At 44.4% G+C, this 25,228-nt stretch overlaps 1 protein-coding gene across 3 annotated transcripts in view; it reads right to left on the bottom strand.

Moving 5' to 3' along the window:
- The window catches only part of MAP4K5 (mitogen-activated protein kinase kinase kinase kinase 5), a 58,855-nt gene extending 38,305 nt beyond the window's left edge, over positions 1 to 20,550 (bottom strand). For 2 of the 3 annotated variants that reach the window (XM_056493014.1, XM_056493016.1), the window contains exons 1-2: positions 19,996 to 20,550; positions 1,548 to 1,605 (exon numbers count right to left, since the gene is read on the bottom strand). In XM_056493014.1, the coding sequence (XP_056348989.1) occupies positions 1,548 to 1,605; positions 19,996 to 20,103 (166 nt within the window). In that variant the 5' untranslated portion in view covers positions 20,104 to 20,550. The remainder of the gene's footprint in view (positions 1 to 1,547; positions 1,606 to 19,995) is intronic. The other variant, XM_056493015.1, reaches the window with a different exon arrangement.
- Positions 20,551 to 25,228: the final 4,678 nt, after the last annotated feature.

The following is a 25,228-nucleotide window of genomic DNA, read 5'->3' as shown; positions in this document are numbered from 1 at the left end:
CTACTCAGAACTCTTAAAATTAGTCAGAAATTTGAAGCCAATCATTAATTTCTTTAAAAATCTGGAGTCTTTCAAACATGAGAACTAAAAAGGAGCAAGTAAGTAAATAAATGCTGTGAATCCTCCTTAAAAACCAAGCACCCAACAAATCCCTGCCAAGAGGCTGTGGGTGTACATGTGATGGATGGAGATCAGGTTGGCAACGTTTAAAAGAAGATGGATTAAAAAAAACCAAAACAAACTCGAAGAAATAGCTTCCCTGTGGTGATCAGACCAATGTAATTAAACACAAGACATGGCCATCAGTGCTAATTAAAATGGGGTTCTCAGACTTGGGGCCAGTCTTGCATTTATCACTGTAGTGCTTAAGAAGCACCAATGAAAAGCAGAATCCTGCTCCTCCCTCAGTTCTACCAACAGAGGATTCAGTCTCTGCTTCACTTCAGTTTTCAAAACACCTCTTCAAATTCAGAATGAAAGCAGATACATTTCACTTAGATTGTCTGCAGTGACACAGTGCTGGAGGAACCCTCTCACCCAGGCAGCACTGTCCTTTTTCTGTCACTAGAGCATTGCTCTGCCTCACCACAGCCCTGCTGGGGACAGTGGTTTGCTCCCCACAGCCCCAAACTCTGCCCACAGAACTTCACACAGAGTTTGAGGGATTCCCACTGTGTTCCCACTGCCTAATTAACCTGATACTGCAGTCCAGCTAATAAACCCAGGCTGCTCTGCCAAGGGGGCTGAGCAGTCACAGTCACCTAGACAGTGGTTTTCACTTCTCCCCCAAGTCTCCCAATGGTTTTTCTACCTTCAGCCTTCAAACCCATTTCTTTTCCTGCACAGAACCAATAAGAAATAAAAATTAGCCCTCTCCTCAGGCCCTTCAGCCCTGGATGGTCTTTTTATTTTCCAACTCAAATTATTCTGGGCTTCTGTGACCCTTCCAGCACAAACCATTCTAGGATTCTATGATTTCTACTCAGGACACAATTTCTGATTTTAACTCTCTGTGCTGAGCAAATCTCCAGGGCAGCAAGGGAGATCCCCTGGGTCTCCTGCTTTTAGGAGGAGTGGCAGAAATCCATAGGGAAGTTTCCTCCCCCAGGACAGCTTAAAGAAAAGATGACACATTCAAAAACACAGGGGCTGCTTTTCCCAGTGCACTTTTGGTGGGAATTAGCATCACTGCCTGATCCCTTCCCCCTTTCAACTCCCACAGCCCACCAGCTCGTCAGTGGCTCAGAGCTCACAATTTACCATCTGTCCCTAATCTTCTCTTTGTACTAACAACACTTTAATTGCAACATCTTTTATGCAGCAATTGATCAGGCAGATAAGAACAAACAAGGAAATAGTGAGCATGACACAGCTAAGAGCAGTGGTACATCCTGCAGGGCTTCCTGTCATCTAACCACTGGAGCAAAACAAAACCCAAAACCAACCCCAAACACTTCTTTTGTCTAGAACTTCACAGTGGGTGAAAATAAACACATGGAAAAAATGAAAATGCGATTCAAAAATACAGGAAAGAATGTAAAACTTACCAGGCTCTAACTTGATTATTTTTACAGCAGCCAGTTCTCCTGTATGAAGATTTCTAGCCTGAAATGAGAGAGTTAAGATATATTTATTCATAATTCAGAAGCACCCTACAGTCCTACAGATTATTAAAAAATACAGTGTTGTCTGATACAAACACAATGCAAAGCTGAGAGCAACACGGGTAAGGATAATCTGGGTTTGGAATTAGCAGAGCACCAGCCTGGCTGGAATTGTGAAGTGTTCCTGGCAGTTCTTTTCCAGACTTTAAAATATCTACCAGCAAATCACTGAGGCTGGAAAAGCCCTCCAAGGTCACCCAACCTGTGACTGTCACCACTTTGTCACCCAGCCCAGAGCACTGAGAGCCACAGCTCCAGGGATGGGGACTCCAAACCTCCCTGGGCAGCCCCTGCCAATCCCTGACCACCCTTTCCAGGAAGAAATCCCTCCTCATGTCCAACTTGAACCTGGAAATGAGAGTTCATGCCTCTCAAACACCATTTTAAAGGGAAGTTTCTGGCTCCCAAGGATGCACCAGGGGCTCACCCATCTCATGGTGCTAAACCTCAGAGTGGCCTGAAAGTGGAACTGAGAGGGGCAGGAGGGACACAGCAGAGGCACCAGGGATGAGTCACAGCTCCCTGCAACAACTTCACTCTGCAAATTCCTTCCTTAGTCCCCACAATCCTCCTCCTCAGAAGTAGAAACTCCAATTAAGCCTTTAACAGAACTGTCCTCTCTGGATATGCTCCAAATTTCAACTGAGAATTCAGTGCTGGAAGAAGATGTTACAGGAACCTCAGATATAGAAAGTTTTAAGAGGGGATTTCATGAACACTTTCTAGTAAATCACTCAGGCAGCATCACCAGAGCTAAAGTATTATTCAGGACACAAAACCTGATTTAATTAGGGACTGTGGTTGAGCATCCAAGAGTTACAGGAGTTCAATCCCAATTGTTTCATTCTTACCTAACAAATATGCAGAGTCTTCAGAACAGCTGAAATCTGGTGCAGATGTGGATTACAGAAAACGGAGGGAAAACTGGGTTAAGTTAAATCAATTTGGACTTAAGATTAGGATGTGATGGGAGTCATTACAGAACAAACACTCTTCTCCTGTGCATGGACAAGAAGTCTTAAAAACGGGAAAATCAAGAGCCTGAAGGATTAACCCCCCTCAGTTTTATCAACACTTAGTCAAGCTTCAAAATAGGGAAAAGCTTTCCAGCCAGGAAAAAACCCAAACCAAACCAAACCAAATGATTGGCCTTTCAAAGTCCTACAGTGTTAAGACATGAGATGGGTGTCAAAACAGAGGCCAAGGACACAAATATGACTCAACTTGATCTCAAAGAGAACCTGAACAACTCTACAAAGGACCCAAACATCTGCAGACCAAATCACTCAGGAGTCATCTACAAACCACAAAGGAAACATTCACCTTCTGAAAGCAGCTTCTCACTGACGTATTTTTAGACCACAGCAAAATCCTTGGTTTCCTTCAAAATCCAGAAGGAGCAGGTGGATCCCAGTGGGATAGAGGATCAGGATAGCTCTGGTACTGTTACACCAGTGTGAAACAGGGATGTTCCCAGCAGGGACCCAAACTCTGCCTCAGGGAGCCAGGGATACTCCACTATCCACACTTTTATCCAGGAGCAGCTCAGCTGTTCAGATAAAGTCATTTTCAGAATATCAGCTTCCCTTCTGGAGTACAAATAGGATCCTGCTCCCCACCAATATTCCTTTTCCATACAAGCAGTGACTGCCACTGTCATGCTGGAGGCTGGAGGAATGGCTGGAGTCTGCCAAAGGTCTGCTTGGCTGGATCTGAGGGTTCAGCCTGGGGATCACTGCAGCTCCTGGCTCTCAGCTCTCACACACACACAATTCCACTCAGTCATGTCCTGCTGCTTTCCAATATCACCATTAAGCTCACATATAATCTATAGCTTGGACATGAACTATTTTTGGCTTTCAACCATCAGACTTTGCCTGCTGGAACACAGAAGTCCCCACTGGGTTGATATTTATGACCTGAACATATCAAGTTGTCTGAGCCACTGTGTTTTCTGGCCCCACAGCTTGCATCTTCCACCAGACACATTCCTGAGTTGATGACACCAAGACCACACGTGATCATTAACTCCTGCTGTGCCAGAACTAAAGGCAAAATCCTCAGTATTCCCTGATCCTCAAAACCTTCTTGGATGTTCACAGATAAGGAATGGTTTTAGATCTCCAGTCTAGACATTGTGAGCACACAGCAAATCACCCAAAATGCTTCCCAAGAGACATCACCCACCTGCAAATGTCACCTGAGGCTTTTGTCCCTCCTCTTGGCTTGCAGCAGCTGTGCACAGGCACAGCTCCACCTTCCCCTCTCCCACCTGCCAGCTGAACACTCAATCAATAATGAACTACTGCTCTCATTAAAAATGCAACAAGGCCAGGGCTAAAAACTGGTTCTCCCTGTACACACCTAGATATGAAAACTGTCAGATCAGGATTCCTCAGATCACTTTGGGACATGTTAGTTAAAGAAATCTTCATTTCCCACGAGTCGCTGCAGTTTGCATCATTCTGTTTTTTTAAAAAAAGAAATGTGCAGTTACCAAGAAAGTCACAGACAGGAAGGCACCACATGCACATCACTGGCTTTGTGAATCAAACCTGAAATTTGACTAGAAATGATATATGACAAAAATGTAAGTCCCTAATGTGAAAAATTAGTTAATGATCTCTGTTTTATTCATATGCTTCTGCACTGCAGAGGGGGAACTACAGGCTAAGAAATTACAGTTCTTCAAATCATGTTATTTATGTTTTCTCAACCCAGCAGCAAAATATCTGCCTCCTCCTCATCCCTTGAAATTTCCTCTGTATTTCAAGTCTCAATTTAAAATTAGCTGAAACCAGCCAGAGGCCAGGGAAGCTCACTTTGTGCCAAGTAATCCAGACCTGTTCAGTATCTCATGAGCTATTACTGACAAAGAAAATAATCTTTTATCTGCATTTATCCCATAAAGATGACATATATATAATGAACCTCAATGGTATCTTTTGAATTCTAATATTTTACTTTAAAGGAAGATAACATTTGTTAGATGTCTTATTGTCTTTAATTCTCCTGGTCTTGACCCCTTCAAGATGTAAGGAAGTCTCCTAAGAATTCATTTGACACTAAAGGCTGAGAGACTCAGTTTTGGTGCCCACAACTCCATCAGCAACATGGTCCAGTTCCACATGGCAGAAGTAGATCCCAAATCTCCAAGACATTTGCTGTAAGACTTTATCCAAGAGGAAGACAGAGCTTTTGCCCTTTATTAGTATTGATGCTAATTTTATTTAATGACACTTAAACCTGAAGATCATGTTCCCTATAGAATGAAAACTAAAACTACAGGATTTTGGCAGAAGGATTGCAAAGCTCCAATGGGAGCCACACAAGAATGGGATCAGAACAAGAATGTATTTGAATTAGGTGAATCACAGCCAAATTTTATTTTGCTCAATGTCATTTCCAGAGTTTGTTTACTGAGAAAGAAGAGTTTGGCAGAAGCCTTTTGGTCACCTCTTCAGCTATGCCACAGCCTGAAAGGGGATGAGTGACAGCATCCCACTGAGCACAGCTCTTCCAGAATATTTTAGCAGCTGAATACTTACACTGCAGAACATCACATGGAATCTGTGTTCAAAATAAAACAAAACAAAACACAAAGTACTAACACACTTTTTTTTCATATCCCATGGTGTTGCTGTAGTGACTGAGCACATACACCCCACTAATGTGACAGCACTGTTAGCAGGACTATTCTGGGGAGTTGGGAGAGATTTGTAGTATCACACACAAAAAAATCATTGGGTTTTCCCACTGAGATTTGACTTTCTTCCCAAAGAGCTGCTGTGGGACAGTGGAAGTGAGTGAGCCCCGTGGCAATCCCTGTGTGAGCCACTTCCCACCACACACCCAAAGAGCACACCTGAGAAAACACGCTCTGGGGAGGGCATTTTCTGCAGCCAACGACCAGAAATAACACAGAGAACTGGTTTCAGAACCAGTTATGCACTCTGCACTTTTGTTTTATTTGTTTTCAAGAGTGCAAGCCAAACAGTTCCAGCCCAGGGGGTCCACAGTGCTGAGCCACGTGAGATGGTCAAAAATCTTGGACATTAGAATCTGTGCTCAGTATCCTCTTCCTGCCCCTTCTCCTAACCACTGGGGAAGAGAAAGGCAAAATTCATTCAGCAATATCCCTCTCACAGGCTCCAAATTAGTATTTTCAATTTCCATGGTGAAATCCTCTCCTCTCCCCAACACCAGTGCCTCATTCTCCAGCCTTGGACCAAGAGCCCCATTCAGCAGAGGAGCTGTTTGTTGGAGCGTGTCTTCATTTAATGGGATCAGAATTGCAGCTCCTGTGGCAGCCCTGCCATCCCTCCCCAGCTTATTCACCCCTTGCCAAGCTTCACTCACCACTGCCCACGATGTTCTGCTGCCTCCAGTGCTGCCTGCTTGTCCCCAGTCACAGAATATCCCTTCAAAAGGCACCTGACCTCCTGCCCTGGCAGTGAAACACAAGCTCCTCTGCTTTCCAGTCTCTGACCTCTTACACTTTATAACTCCTACCCTGCTCTGTGTGCTTTGGAAATTCCCATTATGCTGCTTTTTTCTTTCCATATCTCACTGCATCATCAAACAGAGCCCTGGATTCACATTCCAGAGCTCTCACCTGAAGTGACCCAAAGAAATGTCTCTCATTTTATGGGCCACCCTAAAACCACGAAAAGGAATTTTTGGTGGATGGTGATCTTCTGGACTCTAACAGAATTTGAATTATGTCCTAATGCAGAAGTTTAAATATATTGTTTGTTACAATGAACTATACAATTTTGCTTACACTTGTGTTTAACATAAATCTGACAGATTTAAAATATGTTTTGTAACTAGAGCTGGAAAAAACAAGTATCAGCAACATACCCTTAATGACTGGAAATGAGATGCTTGCTCTTCTTAAACACAATCTCTTTATCAGGTTAGTTTAATACCTCAAGTGTAGAGCTGAGGATTCCTAAAATGTCAGCTGAAACCAGAAAACTACTCAAAAATTATCAGCAACAAGAGTTAATCTGCACTGTGTGAGTTCCTTCACACCACAGCTTTTTGCAAGGCTGTGCATTAAGAAAGTACTTTTGTAAAAGAAATCAAACTCTCTGAAAGCTCTAAAAAAAACCATCCTTGAAAATCTGCAGGTTAACCCAAGCAGAGAAGCCAGAGCCAAGCCAGATCTGCTCAGAGCAGATCCAAATCTTGGTGTCAGGATGGTGCCAAGGGGAAAAAATAAATTTTACTATTTTAGATATGCACCCACTACTGCTTCCCAGTTTTGGAGTGAGTAGAGTGTGTTGGTTGCTCTCCCAGGACCAGCACACCCAAAAGCAGCCTCAGAAGACTCCTAGGAATGGCTTCAACAATCCATGGATTCTTCAACAGTCCATGGATTCCACCACCTGGATGGTGCCTGCACCAAACCCACACAGCTGCAGTTCTTGGTTTGGGGGTTTAACTCCTCTTTTATGTAAGACAAAATAAGCAAAATCAAGCTAAAATTCCCCACAACCCCATCCCAGGAAAACCTAAAAAGAGTGTGAGATTGGATAAGTCCTTCCTGCTTGGTGCTGAGAGTGTCTCTGTAAAACATATTCCTTCACCTCTGAAGATCTGTGGATGGAATAAAAATGTAAAAGGAATGAAGGAGGAAAGCTTAGAAAAACCCCAAAAATTGGATAACTCTGGCAAATGTTAATGCCAGTCTTACTGGACAGGCTGATTTGTGACAGACAAAAACAACTGTCATGGAATCACCAAATCCCAGAATGGTTTGAGTTGGAAGGGACCTTAAAGATTGCTCTGTCCCCCCCCCCTGCCATGGCAGGGACACCTTCCACTCCCCCAGGTTACTCCAAGCCCCATCCAACCTGGCCTGGGACACTTCCAGGGATCCAGGGACAGCCACAGCTGCTCTGGGAGACTCAGAGGCAACAATTTCTGCCCAATATCCCATCTAACTCTGCCCTCTGGCAGTGGGAATCCATTCCCTCTGTCCTGTCACTCCATGCCCTGGCTGAAAGTCTCTCCTTTTTTTTGGCTCCTTCAGGTCCTGAAAGTCCACAATTAAATCACCCCAATGCTTCTCTTCTCCAGGCTGAACAACCCCAGATGTCTCAGCCTTTCCCCACAGAGCCCATGGGGACACCCCACTCCCCACTGCAGGTGTGCTCACCTGTGGCAGATGTCTGCCTGCTCTCTGCTGCTGGAAAAAGACACTGAGCATCAATTCCTCATTTTCAGGGCTGTTTGTCTTTTAGGAAGTAGAAAGATGCAGAGACAATTGCTCCCCATTATAATCTTCCAGCTGGATTTTTGGAGATGGAGAGCAGTACCAGACTCCTTTGTAATGGGAGGCACAGAGGCTTTCAGAAACTATTTCCCAAACACAGACTTTATAGATTCAAGACACTAAAAGAGAATGGTATCTCACAACCAGCAGTCAATGCTTTCTGGGATAAACCCAAAATGAAGATTTCCATGCTGATTTTACCAGTTTATTCCATAGTTGCAACAGAGCCATCACTTTGCATCTCTGAGCTGAATATTGTACAAGGACAAATATTGATTTTGTGGGTTCTCCCCAGATGGATTCTGCCAGTCCTCATCCCTCAGAACACGCAGCAGCACGAGGCTGGATGAAAAATTCCCAGCTGTCACTCCCTATTTCCACATTTACAGCTTCCCCTGTTGAAAGGACAGAAGCCAGAATAAGCAAAAGTCCCAGGATTTAAATAAATTCCACATTAAAACCTGAATCCCAGATCCACCACTGGCACCCCTGACCACAGCTATAATGCAAATAAGGCTTAAATGTATTTACTTTTGCTGGCAATTGGTGAAATTTAGATAGTTTATCTCTGCCAGGGAAAACTGGGAGGAGGAGAACCTACCTTTCACTCAGAGACTTCTGACACTTTCTTACTCAAGGCCAATTAACTCAAGCAATAAGGGATTAACAGCTCATTAATGATGTGAGGCCAACTCCCTTTATTCTCCAGAAAACCAGACTGAGGATTTGTATAAGCAGAGGGGTTTTGCAGGTCTCAGCAGCCACTAAAAACATTTAATTCTCACCCCTGGTGATAATTATTGAAGGATAAAAAACATTTAATTCTCATCCCTGGTGATAATCATTGAAGGACAAAGACCTGTGGCAATAAAGATAACAATAATGAAGTAAAGATCAATGCACATCTTAACATTTATTTAGGGGGAAAAAATAACAAAAGAAGCCAGCTATGTGCTTCCAAGCAGAGGTTGGTTATTCTCCTATGAAATTTTCTTGGCAGATCATCCTTTGCAAAATATTTGGCATCATCCTTCTAAAACTGAAAAGCTAAAGCTAGAAACAGACCCTGACCACAAAAGTACTATTTAGCAACTAATGCAGCACAAAAGATATAAACAAATACCACATGAGGAAAAAAAAATAAAAATTCAAGGCTCCAGTTTTGACTCAGCTAGAGAAAAATCCAAACCAGAAAAGAACATTTTCAAGTTACAACTGTGTGCATTACAGTGGTTTGAAAAGCTACTAGAAATAACTCACTTTCCTGGGGAATAATAAACATTTTTGAATGTAAGATCATGAAAATCAAAAAATGCCCATGGAGCTGCTGATATACTTAAAAAGGCCAGGGTACAAAACAGGGGAAAGAAAAGAAAAAAAAAAAAAAGGAAAATATAACTTCAAATACATTAAACTACAAACTAAGATGGACTTTAAAAGGATGTATTCACCAGAAGATAGGGAGAATAAATGTAAAACAATTTTATTGTATTCCTATGTTGAATGCATAGACCATGACAGCAAAAAAAAAAAACCCTCACAGTATTATGGAGTACAAACCCAAGTAACATTAAAAGATTATACATTTCATCAGCTGCAGGGGAATTTATTTATTCCTTAGAGATGAAAGAACTAAGAGATGTGACAACCAAAATATTTGAAAGAAAATATCTGTGTCTTCTTTTCACTGACAAAAAAAAAAAAATTTAAAAATCTGGCTTTCCAAGTAGAGAAAAAGCAAATTTCTGAACGAAAAGATGGGCTGCTTTTTTATAATTAAAAACTAAAGAATTTAAGACCATCATTTAGTTCTTTATCAAAGAAAAAAATCACTTTTACTGCTTTGTAAATATGAGCTAACACAGAGTGAGATGTGTCTCCTCAGAAAGGCAAAACTGAGGAGCCTCCACTGGCATTTTAAAGGGAAAAAAATGGAATTTAGAGATTGTATCTGTTATATCAAACCCTCCAAACCAAAGGTAAAAATCCATATCAACTCCTTTTCCTTATTATAATTTATCTGATAGAATCTAGAGGGATTCAGGTGGAAAATGTAGATTTAAGTAGAAAAATCCACCTCAACAAAGCTGTTCAGTAATCACCTCCTTAAAATTTCAGTTCCTCAGAGATGAACTCACAATTACAAAATTAAAAGGAACAAGCCATAAATTTGCCTTGATGAAGAAAACAGGTCAGTGTTTTGTTCTTTTCTGTTAAATAAACCAGTGACCAGAACAGAACTAATAAAGAAGTTGTGTAATTGAAGAAGTTAAAGGAAAATTAGCTAAAAATAGGAGTTGGAAGATTATTTTTGTTCTACAATTAAGCTTTAGTATGCATCTGGACTGGATCAATTGTCACCTTCTTGGGGTGGGAGATGGGTAAAATTTGATGTTTCTTTCTGATACTGGGACAGCTGTTTCTACTAAAATAAACCCCAGCATTTATTTACAGCCTTCATTTTATGGTGATGAAATGAAGCAATATTTCTAATTCAGGAGAAAACTCAAAATCAGAACCTGGAATTTTGTTGGAACAAACAGAAATGACATTTCAGGAGGTTTTTTAGTGAGGAAAAACTAAAGTTCTAAATGTGCTGGTACATGAGAAAGGTTACAGATAAAATATGCTTTGCACTTCTGCTGATGAAGTAAAGAGGAAATATGCTGCCATTTCATTACAGATGATAACTGAAAAATCGTGCAAGTTATCTCATCCTCTCACACTTTATTTTTAGCCAGAACAGAGGAAAAAAACTGGTCTGATTTTTTATTATTATTATTGTTCTCTTAATTTTAACCTATTAACTCATGTAAATTATGCCACCTGAAAATAAGACTTTTTCAGGAAAATAATAATCTTTTCCTACAATGTTCCTACAGTGTTGAGTTTCACTTTAGTCACCTGATTTCAAGCACTTGGCCAGTGACTTCCTCACTTTACTTTGAAAGCTGAACCAAAACCATGCTGCTCAAGTAAAATGTGTTATTACAGAATTAGAATATTCTGTTAAATTTGATCTGATTAAAGCAGAATTTTAAAAGTATTTAAAAATTTTAGTTTAAGAATGTTTTCCTCCTTGCCTCATTTCTCTTGTCTATATAGATTTTATTTTTTTTACTGTGGTTCTGTAGGGTTTTAAATTTGGATTTGCTGGATTCCTGGGGAGCTCTCAAGGTCCTTTCTTCCATCCCAGGCTGGACATTTGGGACACTCCGGACACTCGGCTCTCCCACTGCTCCCATCCCCAAGGAATGCAAAGCTCTCCCTGCAGCAGCTGTGTGCATTTTCCATGGAAGAGCCAGACACCACTAAGGAATGTGCTGGAGAGAGCCAGAGGAAATCGTGGTACAGACTCTGCACAGCCTGGCTGCTTCCCTGCTCCCAAAATTCTCACTCGGCTCCGCTCGAGGAAGCACAACAAAGTCACTTCAAAAATCATGGAATGGTTCGGGTTGGAACAGCCCAGCACCCCCTGCTGCAAACAGGAACACTTCCAGGTTGCTCCAAGCTCTGTCCAACCTGGCCTTGAACAGTTCCAGGGATGGGGAATTTCACAGAATGCTTTCATGGAGCAAAGCCACAGCCCATCCTCCTCCTCCTCCTCCTCCATCCCTCCTGGAGCTGCCTGCAGCCAGCACAGTCAGGCTGTACTCACAGACATCCCACTGCAGGATTTACACAAACCTCAACACCCACGGAATGAGAAAAAGGAAAAATCCATGTTCATGTGCCCTGGACAGGCGGCTGCCTGATGGATCATGAAACCAAAAATCGAGATCTCCTTATCCACCCCCAGAAATCCCTTTGTCCTGTTTGATACTGTGAGCTGAACTTAAAAACAAGATCTCAGGACAGAACTGTCTGGCAAAGTTTAGAAGGCTCTGTGTTAATCCAGAAGTTATTCCTACTTCTTTATAATTAACCAGGAAGCAGAGGAGCAGAGCTCAACCAGTGCTTTAAATTTCATCACACACATGCCTGAGAAAACTAAATGATTTTATCAGAAACTGCTCATCCTGTCTGGGGTCTGGACTGTGAATATTTAAAAAGAACACATCAAATACTCTCCCCTTTACTCACTGCAGACCAAATGCTTCAAAATTTCAGCTGCTGCTGTTTCCCAACCCCTCATAAATAAAACACAAATACCTGAAGCTGTTCCATGACTGAGAGCAATGAGCACCCATCAGGCAATGCTGTCAAATTTTAATTTTTTTAGTTTCATCAAGAGAAAATACATCCACAAAAGATGGTATGGCCCCACCTTTATTCTTTTTACCATGTTTACATCTCTGTGCCTGTACAAGAGACTTTAGCACTTATCTTCCTTTGGGATTAATGACTAAATCCCCCAAACATTTTTGGGAGCCTGATGTTTATAATTCAACTCTGATCTTGCGTGTCTGTACATTAAACAGCAAGTTAAGGCAAACAGAATTCAATTCTTTATTGCTTGAACAGCAATGATCAGCAAAGAATCACACACACAGCTGAGAATAGGACAAAAATGCAGCTTTTTGGGATGGATCATCACAAATACAGTTTTTGGGGTAGACCATCCCCTCAAATGGAAGAAGTTATGCCTTTAATGCTGCACAAGACAAAGCTACTAAAAAAAACAAAACCTCTAAGGAATAATTTCTTATCAATAAGACAACAGAGTCCCCCTGCAATAATCTCTTCACTACAAAAAAAACCCAGCACTTGCCTTTCTGGAACATCTCAAAATTCACATTTCAAACATGCTACAAATTCAGTGTTTTCACACTGAGCTGAAAATATGGTTCATTCAGCTTTCTTTTTTTCAGACATTCTTTCTCCAGCCAAATCTTCCTCATCTCTATGAAAACATGAACCTTCTAGACATTCTATTCATGCAGAAGACACAAAAATACACTTGGGGGAGGAGTAATTCCCATGTGCCAAGGTATTAAATCTGGCATTAAAAAAGCCATTTTGAAGGATCAGTAAATGCAGCAGTTTTGGACACCAGGACTGGGCTGTTCTGAGTGTATCCATGACTATATTTGTATAATCTTTTTATTATCTTTAGGGGAACAGAAGTCAGTGGAAACACACCTAGAGCAACACACAGGAAAAGGGATTAGGGAAAAGTACTGGAAGAGGACAATCCTGGAAACAATTCTGTTGCTTACCCTCTCATGTGCTCTTTTACTCAAGAGCTTCAAAGACATGGTCAAGCTGCATTTTCTCACACTTTTCTATCCATCATGGAAAAAGGTAAGTTTTGGCTGAGGAAGGCCTTGCAGACACTGTGCTGGATGAAAAAAATCACTCCAACGCTTGGGTGAAAGAATTCAGAAAGCTGATGAGCAGAACAGAAACCTCTGTGTGTCAGATTTTTGTCCATTTGGGAGGGTTTATCCAGCATCCATATGTGATTTTTTTATTGGAAGTCCAGAATGGATTTGGGACCAGCATAACTCCCCAAATCAAAAGTGGCTGTGTCCACCAAAACTTGCTGAGGCTCTTACTGCTAGAAATCCTTCAGAAACTGGGAATGAACTCTTCCAGCTTCTTTGGAAAATTTAAAATCCAAAAACCAATGAAATGGCAAAGTGTGAGAAAGTCACAGAATCCCAGAATGGTTTGGGATGGAAGAGAATTTAACAACCTATTAACAACCAGAGACACTTTCCACTATCCCAGGCTGCTCCAAGCAGCAGACTTGGACACTCTGAGGTGGATTTAAGTTGGCAGCACAGTTGATAACATAGAATTTCAGAATGGTCTGGGTGGGAAGGGACCTTTAAAGCTCAGTTTATTTTACCCTCATGGGCAGGGATACTTTCCACTATCCCAGGTTGCTCCAAGTCCCGTCCAACCCGGCCTTGGACACTTCCAGGGATCCAGGGGCAGCCACAGCTTCTTTGGGCACACTGTGCCAGGGCCTCACCACTCTCCCAGCCAAAAATTTAATCCTAATATCCCATCTAACCCTGCCCTCTGCCAGTGTGAAGCCATTCCCTTTCATCTTATCACTCCATGGCCTTGTGCAAAGCCTTGGCAATCTCCAGCACAGGGCATTGAGATTGCCTTGAGCTGAACAACAACTTCATGAATATGGAGATGTCCTTCTGAACTGGAATCACCTTGGGCTGATGCTGCCTCTCCACTGCAGGCCAGCAGCAGGTGCCAAGCAGCAAAGGTGGCAGGGAAGGTTGTTTTTCCAGCTGGGATGAGGATGGACAGTTGCTGCTGTCAGCAGAACGCGCTGCCAAACTCCGTCACGGCCTCGCTGACAGGAAGAGCTGCTCCCTCTGACAGGGATGATCTGTGAGCTCCTACCACGCACCTCTCTGACACAACTGGGGCTCAGCCACTCATCCCAGAAATCCTGGATGCCTTCCAGGTTATGCAAATGTTGGCTGAAATGAAAAGGACTGGTGCATCTTCTGGAGATGGAGAGGAAGGAGATCCTGACAGGCAAATGTTCTGATCTGTGATCTGCTCTTCCCTCTCAGGTCTCTGCTGCTGGGGGTGGGTGGTGTGTGAACTGCACTGTTTGCTTCCTCTTAATGGATGTCTCACTTTGAGAAGAAATTTGATTTTATTTTTAAGGTTTTGGAGACTGCCTGCTCCTCAAAGTAAGAGACAGGGAGAAATAACCATGGGGGAAACACTACTCCACTGTGTAACTTCCCATTAACAGAAAACACAGAATTCCAGAATGGTTTGGGTTGGAGGGGACATGAAAGATCATCCAGTGTCATCCCTGGCATGGGCAGGGATACCTTCCACTATCCCAGATTGCTCCAAGCCCCATCCAACCCAGTCTTGGACACTTCCAGGGATCCAGGGGCAGCCACAGCTTCTCTGGGCACCCTCACAGTCAGGAATTCCTTCTGCATATCCTTCTGCATTTCCCTTCTTTCACCCACTACTCCTTGTCCTGTCACTACAGTTCCTACTACAGAAACATGAGTGACAGGAATAATATTTAAAGCCAAACAGCATGGAACATCCCACATCAAAGACCAAATCCTTAATAAGAAAAACTATTACAAGTATTTCAAATGGAAACCCAAAGGTTTCACCTTCCACTCCTGAATATCCTCACACAGGGTGTCAGCAAGCCATGGAGCATCTTAGTTCTCAAAACAGAAATCCTACTGACTGCATCCTAAAAGCAAAGCATGCCATTCCCCACAAGAGGAACTCCACAGCAATAAGAAAAAACTCAAGAGCATTGGTTTGATGTCATTCCAAACACCATTCCTATGGAAAAAAGAGCACTTAGAGTTCAGGCATGGCTACAGCAAACACTGCTGACCAGAGGGCTTTGATGTGCAGAGGGAAAGTGGAATCCCCCACAGGACAGATGTTTTATGGGCATTTATATGGGGAAACAACATATATCCACCAGGGATAGAAGTGCTGAGTCAGGGATAGCCAAACCCAATTGGCCTGCAGCTGCCAAAACATATTTGTGTGAAGTTGGGAATATGTGATTAAAAGCTGTCACAGCCATAACTGTTCTCTGGTATTAAAAAAAAAAAAAAAAAAAAAAGTTTAATACTCTGTTCTTAACCTGTTGACTTAAGCAGTAAAACTGATAAATGCTCACTATCTGAGAGATTAGAACGACATTGAGAATTATTTTCTAAACATCAAATCCAGGCACTCAACAGCCTTTGGCTGCACCAGGAATTAGAATCCAGAGCTCTGAGAACAAGGCAGTGACCACACAAGCAGGGCTGAAGCCTGATTCAAACTGGACAGAGCCACACTTTTACAGCAACTTTAAAAAAAAAGAAAACACAAAGAAAGGAAAACAAATCTTTTTGTTGTTTGTTTTGAATTGCTTTTGAGCAAAGAGTCTGTGTGTGCCACGATCCAATTTCATTGCTTACTATTTTCCAGCAGCTATCAGTGGCAAAACACTGCAGGTTTCTTCTAAGTTGATGCCTTTATTTGGTGCAGAAGATTAAAAAAAAAATGATAATAACCTCAAGAGAAAAGCAACTGAGCAGATGACTCCAGAAAGAGTGAAATTTTCATGACACTCAATAAAAATGCTCTTGTTTACAGGCAGCTTCTGCCATGAATTTGGTGCATTCCTTGTCCCTTGTGCTTACTTTTCAAGAAAGCCACTGTGGCACTGCTCACAATCCAGCTTGGAAAAGCCCAAACAAGCCAGCTTTAGAATTGCTGCACAAGGTCATGTTTGATCATCGGGGAGCACAGACAGCCCGGCACATCCATGGGCTCCCAGCTCAGCTGCCAAACAACAGCGCTCAACAAGGGTGAATTTACATCCATTTACATCAACCACCCCTTTGTTCCCCTCTGCAGAAGCAAGGATCAGTGAAAACTCTGTTTGGGGTACTTGGAATGAAAAACACAAAAAGATGAGCCCTGGAAATGGTTTGGGCTGGAAGGGACCTTAAATCCCATCCCATTCCACCCCATTTCCACTTCACCTTCCACTGCTCCAGGCTGCTCCAAGCCTCATCCAACCTGGCCTTGGACACTTGAATATTTCCCCTAAATCCAATAAAACCTCTTCAGAGCCATTAATAAACACTCCAATAAAAATATCCATACAGGAAATCTCAGGAAGGACAGCAAAATTATCCCCCAAATACAACTGCTGTTTTCCAAAGTCCCTTGAGGACACCAAGATCCACAATTACACACAAGCAAATGACTGCATGCTCTGATGCAACCAAATTCCACAAGTTAAGCAAAACAGGCCAGTCTTATGCTATTCCAAGTACTTCCAGAAAATGCCATGGGCTGCAGGAATGTGTGATTATACAGCTGATGGTGTGACCTTGTTATCAAACCAGCCTTAAACAAATTAGGAGTACAAAGCCCCACTGAGAAGCTGCAGGTTCACTCACAGGTCATGCTGGTGTGAAAACCCATCCTGGGGAACATCTAACCACACTGGGAATTTACCTGGGATGGGATCTGACCAGCCACTTCCTACTGCTGGAGGTTAAATTCCATTTACAGTCTCCAGCAGCTTCTTGGAATTTTCTGCTCCAAGACCCCAGTCCAATGTGTGTTTCTTCATTAACCACACACACACACAACATCTATTTCAGCATGAAACAGATGCATTTCAGAATTTCTGAATGCAAACAGAAGAGATCTGTCATTTTTAAACACTGCTTTGAGATTTTAATTTTTATGACCACAGTGGGAAGACCTTTCCAGGAAAGCCAGGTAAGATTTGAGAGACACTGGGGACATAATAATACTATTTTTTAAACAGCATATTACTAAGTTCCAGTTCTCCAACTGTGTTATTTCAACCTCTTTCACAAGTCAATAATTCAAGATTGAGAGATAAATTATTCCAATGGATCAGAACTGGTTTAATATTAACATCTTCTATTAAAAAGAAAAAAAACTTTCCCACCATGGATGAGACAACTAAGTCAGGATTGTAGTGGAAATTACTTCCAAGACTGCTAGACCCAAACTTGGATCTATTTACACAGGCTGTGAATAGACAAGAGTTTATTTACAGATGGTTTCTCCCCAGCCCTGAAATGCATTTTGGGGAAAAAAAATATTAAAACAACATCAACAATCCAGCACTTAGGAGCAATCCTACAATCAACCATTGTGTGCCATGTGACAGACAAGAGAAATAAACCCCACAAACACTAAGGGGAAAAAAAAAAACTTTTTTTGTTCAAAGCTTTCATGGTAGTAACAAAAAGCAAAGTGGGCAGGAGAATTTTGGAAAAGCCTTAAATATTCTTCTGTAACCTAACAGTAAAGAGAAATATTTGCTTAACCTCCACCTTCACCATCCAAAAAAGAGCCAATTACTCTAAAAGCTACCAAATGCCCCAAGAAGAATTTAAAGCATTAACCACCACCACCAAAAAAGCATCTGAGGAAGAGGGAGATGTCCCACAATCAGAGAGGCTGCCTGGCTCAGACATCCCAAAAACAACTGTGCTGGAGACGCTGGTGACTCATTATTAGTGAAGGAGCAGAGAAACCACTTGAAGAGGTGAGGGGAAAATTCCATCTTAATTTAAGAGCACTCTCTAGCAAACCTTTCCCGAGCTCTGCAACACAAGAACACTTGGATATTCCCTAATAAATGCATTTTATAAACACTTCCGACAGCCCTCAGCGAGCACAAGATGTGCCATCTGCACTGAGACTTACCAGGGACTCAGAAAAATAAAAGGGCAATGTTTATGTATTAAGTCCTTTCAAGAGAAAAAGGTTTACCTTACTTTTAAAATTATCATAACATCAATGCCTTTAAAAAATAAGTTTGCTTGTGCATATTTGTCATCAGAGGCAGTGCCATCTGATTCAGTATTCCCTTGATACAGTTCCTGTTGCAGGCCTTTACAAAAACAAAGAGCAAACCAATGACCTAGAAACAAATGCAGCCTCTCAAACTACTTTAAACTCATTAACTTTATACTTGTTTGGGACTCATAACAACGCCTGCCAAAAAAACTTTGATTTAATTTGCCAGGCTGCACGAGGAGAAAGTTTGGGTTTGCTCCTTATCTGAAACCGTTTCAGGAGCAGAAGGCAGATTTTTCCTAAGCCAAAGAGTGGAGGAGGGGGACAGAGGGCTGTGGTTTTTTTGTTTAAAAGGGGATGGATGTGTTTACATGGCAAGGAGCAGAGCCATGCATCCAACCCAGCTCCGGAAGCGGAAGCTGGATGACATGTCAGCACAGCTCTCCACTAATTACCAGGATAATGAGAAGCAGAATATTTCTTTTTCCACAAAGAGATGACACAAAAACACTTCCCTGCAACGCAACTAGTTATTTCTTGTCGTGCTGCCTGGTTATTTTTTGTCATGCTGCCCTGCACTGGGCAGGCACACACAAACAAAGCAGCTCAAGGTATGCCAAGTTCCAGATTTATGACAGCTGAAATGTTCTTTTAAAGGATTTAGTGCTAGAATCCCTAGGAAAGAAGTTGACTGATCTGTGCACAGCACTGTAGGAGAAAAAAAATAAAAATAAAAGAGGAAGGTAAATATGCACCACGAAAACTTTTAAAAATAACTCCCTGAGGTCATAAGTAACCATTTCAAAGGGGTGGTGGGAACAGGATCCATCTATAAAACTTCAATTTGAGCATTAGCAAAGAGCCCTCCCCCAGCAGGAGCAATTACTGCTGCCTTTCATGTGGCACAGTAACACACCTTCCCTTGCACGCTTGGCTGTGTCAGGTCTATTTTAAACACACTCAACAGCACTACAAAGGAAAACATCCCACAGCTCCCTGCCCGTCCAGCTGAACACGCACATTGCCAAGCACAGGCTGAAAACTTTAAGGCTTTCTTTAGAATTCACCCAGCCCTAAAAGCTGCTGAGGTCTGAGGAACATCCCTGATGTCTGAGGAACATCCTGATGTTTGAGGACAGGGCTCATATCAGGAGAACACACCACTGCCTGCACCTCCTGTCCCTCATGCCTGTGGTTCTGGTGATGTGAGCACCAATGTGGAATTCCAGAATCCCAGAATGGTGTGGCTTGGAAGGGATCTAATACATCACCCAGTTCCAGCTCCCTGCCACGGACAGGGTCACTCTTTGCATGCACCATTCCAAGAGCATCTACTTGATGTGCTGCACTAACTCTACCCCTGCAGCTCCGTTCCAGCTCCTGAAGAGCTTTAATCTGCTTCTGCCTCTCACGGGCTATTATTAACCTCGGGGATAAAGTGGCACCCTTTTAATCAGGTGCTTTAACTGGATGCGTTCTGCAAACAGGTACAGCCGAGAGATATCCTCTACCTCCCGGGGCTGTAACGTGGGGAGTTATTCACCAAGTCAAACCTCCAGAAGGGCAGCAGTGAGAGATTTTCCCTGGTGCTGCAAGCACGGATCCCACAGTGGTTTGGGTTGGAAGGAACCCTAACGATCTCGTTGATTCACGGGCAGGGACACCTTCCTCTATCCCAAGGCGCTCCAAGCCTTGCACGCTTGCAGAGAGCTTCTCTCAGGGCCTCACCTCCCTCACAGTCAATCCTTCTCCACACAAGTGGGAATCCTCCGGCTCTGCCCCCCCGCCGCTCACCTTGTACACGTCGCCGTAGGTGCCGCTCCCCACCCGCTGGATCAGCTCGTAGTCCTGCTGCGGGTTCCGCCTCAGGATATCGCCGCTGGCCCGCGCCGCCGGCTCCATGTCCAGCGCCGCGTCCCCGCCGGCCCCGGGATGCTGCTAGCGCGGCGGCCCCCGGCCCATGGCTCCTGCGGCGGCAACGGCGGCTCAGGGGGCTCCGGCCGGCCCACACAAAGGCGGCCGCGCCCTCCGCGGCTCCCGGGGCTCTCCGGGGCAAGCAGGAAGCGCCGGTGCGAGCAGAGAGCGGGGCAGGGAGCGGGGCCGGGCACGGAGGGAGCTCCGGTGCCGCCGGCGCTGCGGCCCGTCCGCCGGGGCGGCCAGGCCGGGCCGGCTCCTACCTGCGCGCCGCAGCCCTTTGTCCCGCCGGGGAGGGAGGGAGGGAAGGAGGGGGAGCACGGCGGCCGCCTCCTCCTTTTCCTCCTCCTCCTTCTCCTCCTCCTCGTTCTCCTTCCGCGGCCGAGCCGGGCCGGGTTCGCTCGGCTCGGGACGGGACGGGCCGGCGGTGCCGCCGCAGCGCCCCGGCGCGGCCAAGGCGGGTCCCGCTCCCGGCCCGGCCCGGCCCCGCTCCCGGCACGGCCCCGCTTCAGGCTCGGCCCCGCTCCCCGCCCGCTCCGAGCCCGGCCCGGCCCCGCTCCGGGAACCGCTGCCGTGCGGCTGTTGGAGCGCGCTGCCCTCCCCGCGGCCCTGCGGCTGCCGCGTCCGGGGCTGACGGAATCCCGGAGTGGTTTGGGTTGGAAATTACCTTAAATCCCATCTCATTCCACCCCCTGCTGTGGTAGGGACACCTTCCACTATCCCGGGTTGCTCCAAGCCCCAGTGTCCAACCTGGCCTGGGACACTTCCAGGGATAGCTACAGCTGCTCTGTGCCATGGCCTCACCCTCACAGCCAAGAATTCCTTCCCAATATCCAACTTAAATCTTCCCTCTCCCAGCTTGAAGCCATTCCCTGTGTCCTGTCCCTCCATCCCTTGTCCCCAGTCCCTCTCCAGCTCTCCTGGAGCCCCTTTAGGCCCTGGCAGGGGCTCTGAGCTCTCCCTGGATCCTTCTCCTCTCCAGGTGAGCACCCCCAGCTCTCCCAGCCTGCAGCAGAGAGGTTCCAGCTCTCAGAGCATCTTTGTGCCTCTTTGTTCCAACAGGTCTTCTTTGTGAAGGAAAAGTGCAGGAACAAGCAGGGCTTTCAGCCTGTACCCCTTGGTTTGAGGCAGGAAGAAAGCCTCCAGTTTGGCTACACCACCTATATTTTATATATATTTATATCCATATATATGCTTACACCAAACACCAGGCTGAGCTTTCAGTCTTTCACATCAGAGGCTGGGATACTTCCAGAGAGGCTCGAGAGGAGAAGGAAAAGGAGGAGGAAGACGAGGAGGATGTAGGACTGATCTGGATTGCAGCCTTGCAGCCACATCGTGTAATCCTTCTCATGGGCTAATCAGGTACCATGGCATTTAGCTTTGTGGGCAGCCAGTGCAGTGAAAGTCACACCGGAATTACCTCAGACTTGCTGGGACTTGTCTCCCTGGGCTCCCTAAGTCAAAAAAAGCTTCTGTGAAACTGCAAAGTGGAAAGCATTTATAGCTGCCTTTCCCAATTATTTTCAGCCAAGCAGCTGAAATTCTGGGCAAAGCTCACTCATGGTCTCTGAAATGAATGCTGAACAATTTAAGAAGCCCAAAGGTGGGCATAGGGGTAGAGGAATGCTGGAATTTGCAGTAGCACTCCCTGCACAGAGAATTATTAGGGCCTGAAAGGAGGTGTGATTTTTCTAGGTGTAAAAACCACCACATAGTCAACGCAGGAAATACATCTGCAGAGGTTAGGTAGAAAAAATTCAAATGGATGCCAGATGTAGGAGTCTCTGGTGTCCAGGATTGGTTATTTCAGAACAGATTCTGCTTTTTGGCAGCCCAGGCAGGTCCAATATAGTCTAATGACAATGTAGCCAGGCACTGATCCTCTGTTTAAAATGGAGCCTGGGCTTATGAACTTGCTCTTGCATTTAGAAATCCCACATGTAATACTTGACAGAGTGGTGTGGATTGCATAAGATTTTCCTTCAAACCACAGGCTCCATAGCAGAATTCATTAGGATCTGTGGTGCTTTAGATTAAACTCAAAGGCAGCTCCTGTGCAGACTCCTGGGAATTACATAGTGGCCTTTGGGTTTACTGGGATTTATTTATGGGCTTGTTTGGGCTGCAAAATGTAACCTGCCCCACCTCCCAGAAAGAGATTCCCCTTTAATTTCCCCTTGTACTCTCCAAGCCTTCTGCATCCTGTACGTCCTTTCCAACATAAATACCTACGTTTTCCTGAACCCCCAACAAATAAGAAACTATTTACCCTTCAGAGAGCTGTATTTCCTCAAGTGATTTTTAACAAAGCAATTACCTCTCCCCTCATAAATCGGCTTCCTGTGCTCCTGATAGGGAGCTGTTTGTGTCCTTTTTCTTTCCCCTTCCTCAGCTGAGGGTTTGGACGCTGCTTTTCCCTCTGCTGACTTGCTGCTCCTGACCAGCCATCGGGTGACAGCACAGCAAAAAGAACATTTCATTTTCCAGAGGCACATGGTGAGTTAAGACTTGGCCTCCCAGGACCTCTCTCAGATCCAAGGGGCTGCAATTCACTGTAAAAGCTGCTGTATTTAGTCCTTGCTGGGTTAAGTTTCACTTCCCACCTGGAGGTGCAGTTTCTCATCCCATCTTGCCAGTGGTGAGAGTGAGTTCTCAGAGCCCATCATATGTTCACGTGTTTAATCCACCTTTCCCAGCTGGGTCTCAATCCCTGCTGGAAGCAGCTCTGAGAGGTGTCCATAGGTAAAAGCAGCACTGGGACTGTATTATTGTTACCATTTCATTATTAGAAAAATGGAGGAAAATTAGGAAACTGCCAGAAATTGTGCCAGGAGAGGTTGAGTTGAGGTTGAGTATCAGGGAAAATTTCTTTAGGGAAAGGGTGGCATTGTTTGCCCAGAGCAGTGGTGGAGTCACCATCCCTGGAGGGTTTTAGGAGCAGTGTGGGGACATGATGACCATGGCAGTGCTGGGTTAAGGGTTGGGCTCAATGGTCTTAGAGGGCTTTTCCAAGCTTAATGATTTAATTAATTATTTTAATGAGTTGTGCAGAGTTTTCAGTGCAAGACATGGACCCTGTGCCCTGCCAGGCCTGCACTCCTGAGCACACACTGCTGCTTTTCTGCTCCAGTGTGTTCAGGAATGTGCTTTTATGCAGCATCTTCCATCTGAATGGGTCCCAGCCTTAAAAGGAATGTTAAGTGGTTTTACATAAGGCATTACGTGGGTTTGGAGAATGTGATCTGTTTGTGCTGTAGTCTGAGGAGGAAGAGCAGCCACGGTTGTTTTAACGAGACACTGAGGTTCACCAGGTAATGGTGGATGCAGAGCTGTAGAAATTTCTAACTGAACAAGATAATAAAGGTGGTTTTAAAAGCAGTGAAAATACTTCAGCCCTAGTTTTTTATCTGACTGCTAAAATATCTTTAATTTTACACAGTCTAACAAACTCACATGGAAACTGCTGCAGCACCTTCCCTATGTTTTGATTTATTTTTTTTTTAAGTTTGTGGTTTGTGTTTTTCAGGCTGGTTTTCCTCCCCAGTGGAACACACATTTGTTTCACCCAAGGCCACAAGTGAAGGGTCTGCAGTGGAGCCATTCCCAGGTTTTCTGTGGGCAGCTTTCCACCCCTGACTCCTGTTCAGGATGCTGAACCTCCTAAAGCTTCCTGGCATCACTCTGGCAGCTTTCAGTGCTGTTCCTGCTGCTACACCTGCTGTGCTATCAGAATCCAGAATAAGAGGGATAAGGAAGATTTTGTGGGATCCTGAATGGCTTCTCTATCAGAATCCAGAATAAGAGGGATAAGGAAGATTTTGTGGGATCCTGAATGGCTTCTCACTGCTGGAATGTCCCTTTGGGGGACAACTTGGATGGCAGCAGATGTGGGCACGTGATGACAAGTACAAAAAATGCCTGGAAAAAAATAAAGAGCAGAAAGAGAGAGAAGTCCTGGCAAGATGGATGGAACACAGCAAGAGAAGAGGGCAAGGCCTGTTGGATGTTTCTTATGTCCAGCTTGGGAATTCACTTGCTCAAGGAAGCATCATTCTGCCGTGGACTGAGGATCTCTCTAGGGGTTGTGCTGAGATGCTCTGGGAAGAGAGAAAAGACACAAAAGGGAGAGAAAAGCCTTTTGTCCTTTGCAGGAGCAGGAGAATGGAACAAGACCCAGCTCAGTCATGTTTGCAAGGATTTGTTTTTCACGGAAGGAAGAGGGGCACTGTGGCTATACATTATATTTGTGTCACCCCGTTTACGTAGATACATCTCAGGAGACTTTGCAGCTGATTGTGCTCTTTGCATTCAGAGGAAGGAAACCAGCTGGATGCCCTTCCCTCCTGCAAGCACGAACAGGGAGGGCAGAGGTGAGACCAGACAGCAACTGCTCAGCACAAGGATGCAGGAAAATGTGGCCATTTCCATGAAAAACCAGCATTAAAAAGGGAAATTCAGAGCACTGCCTGCAAACCCGGCTGCTTCCCCCATTTCCAGGTGCACAAACCTGGCTGGAACATTTTGCAAGTATCCTGCTGAATCATCCAGGCAGGTGGATTTGGTTGGTTCTGCCAAGAGGAGCTGGAAGCCTTTTCCTGGCTGAGGTGTATCTTCAGGGGGAAATCCTAGAAACAAACTTGGCACGCACAGATTTTGGCTTGGGCTCACTAAAGCCATGTTGCAAACAAAAAAAAAAAAAGAGGCTGGTGAGGAAGGATGTTTCAATAATGTCCATCTGCCTGTCAGTGCAGGAGAAAGGGGACAAATTAAAAACAGTATTGGAAAGAGATGGGAAGTTTGGGAGAGATCCTCTGCCTTGCTGACCTCTAAATTGTAGAATCATGGAATCACCCTGAGGATCATCCAGTTCAACTCCTGGCCCTGCACAGATACCCCAAGAACCCCACCCTGTGCCTGAGAGCTCTCCTGGCAGCCTTGGGAACATGATCATTCCCTGGGGAGCCCCTCTGGGGAAAGAACCTTTTCCTAATAAAGAGAAATAAGAGGATCACAGTCAGACAGTGCAAAGGCAGCCACTGAGGTAAAACCAGGCCTGGGCTGATGATTCTTTATCTTTTTTTTTTTTTTTTTAAGTAGGTCCTTTAGTTTA

This window comes from Oenanthe melanoleuca, chromosome 5 (genome assembly GCF_029582105.1).
Source record: "Oenanthe melanoleuca isolate GR-GAL-2019-014 chromosome 5, OMel1.0, whole genome shotgun sequence".
NCBI classification, from domain to species: Eukaryota; Metazoa; Chordata; class Aves; order Passeriformes; family Muscicapidae; genus Oenanthe; species Oenanthe melanoleuca.
Note: the sequence above shows the minus strand (reverse complement) of the source record. Positions and strands in the feature narration are given on the sequence as shown.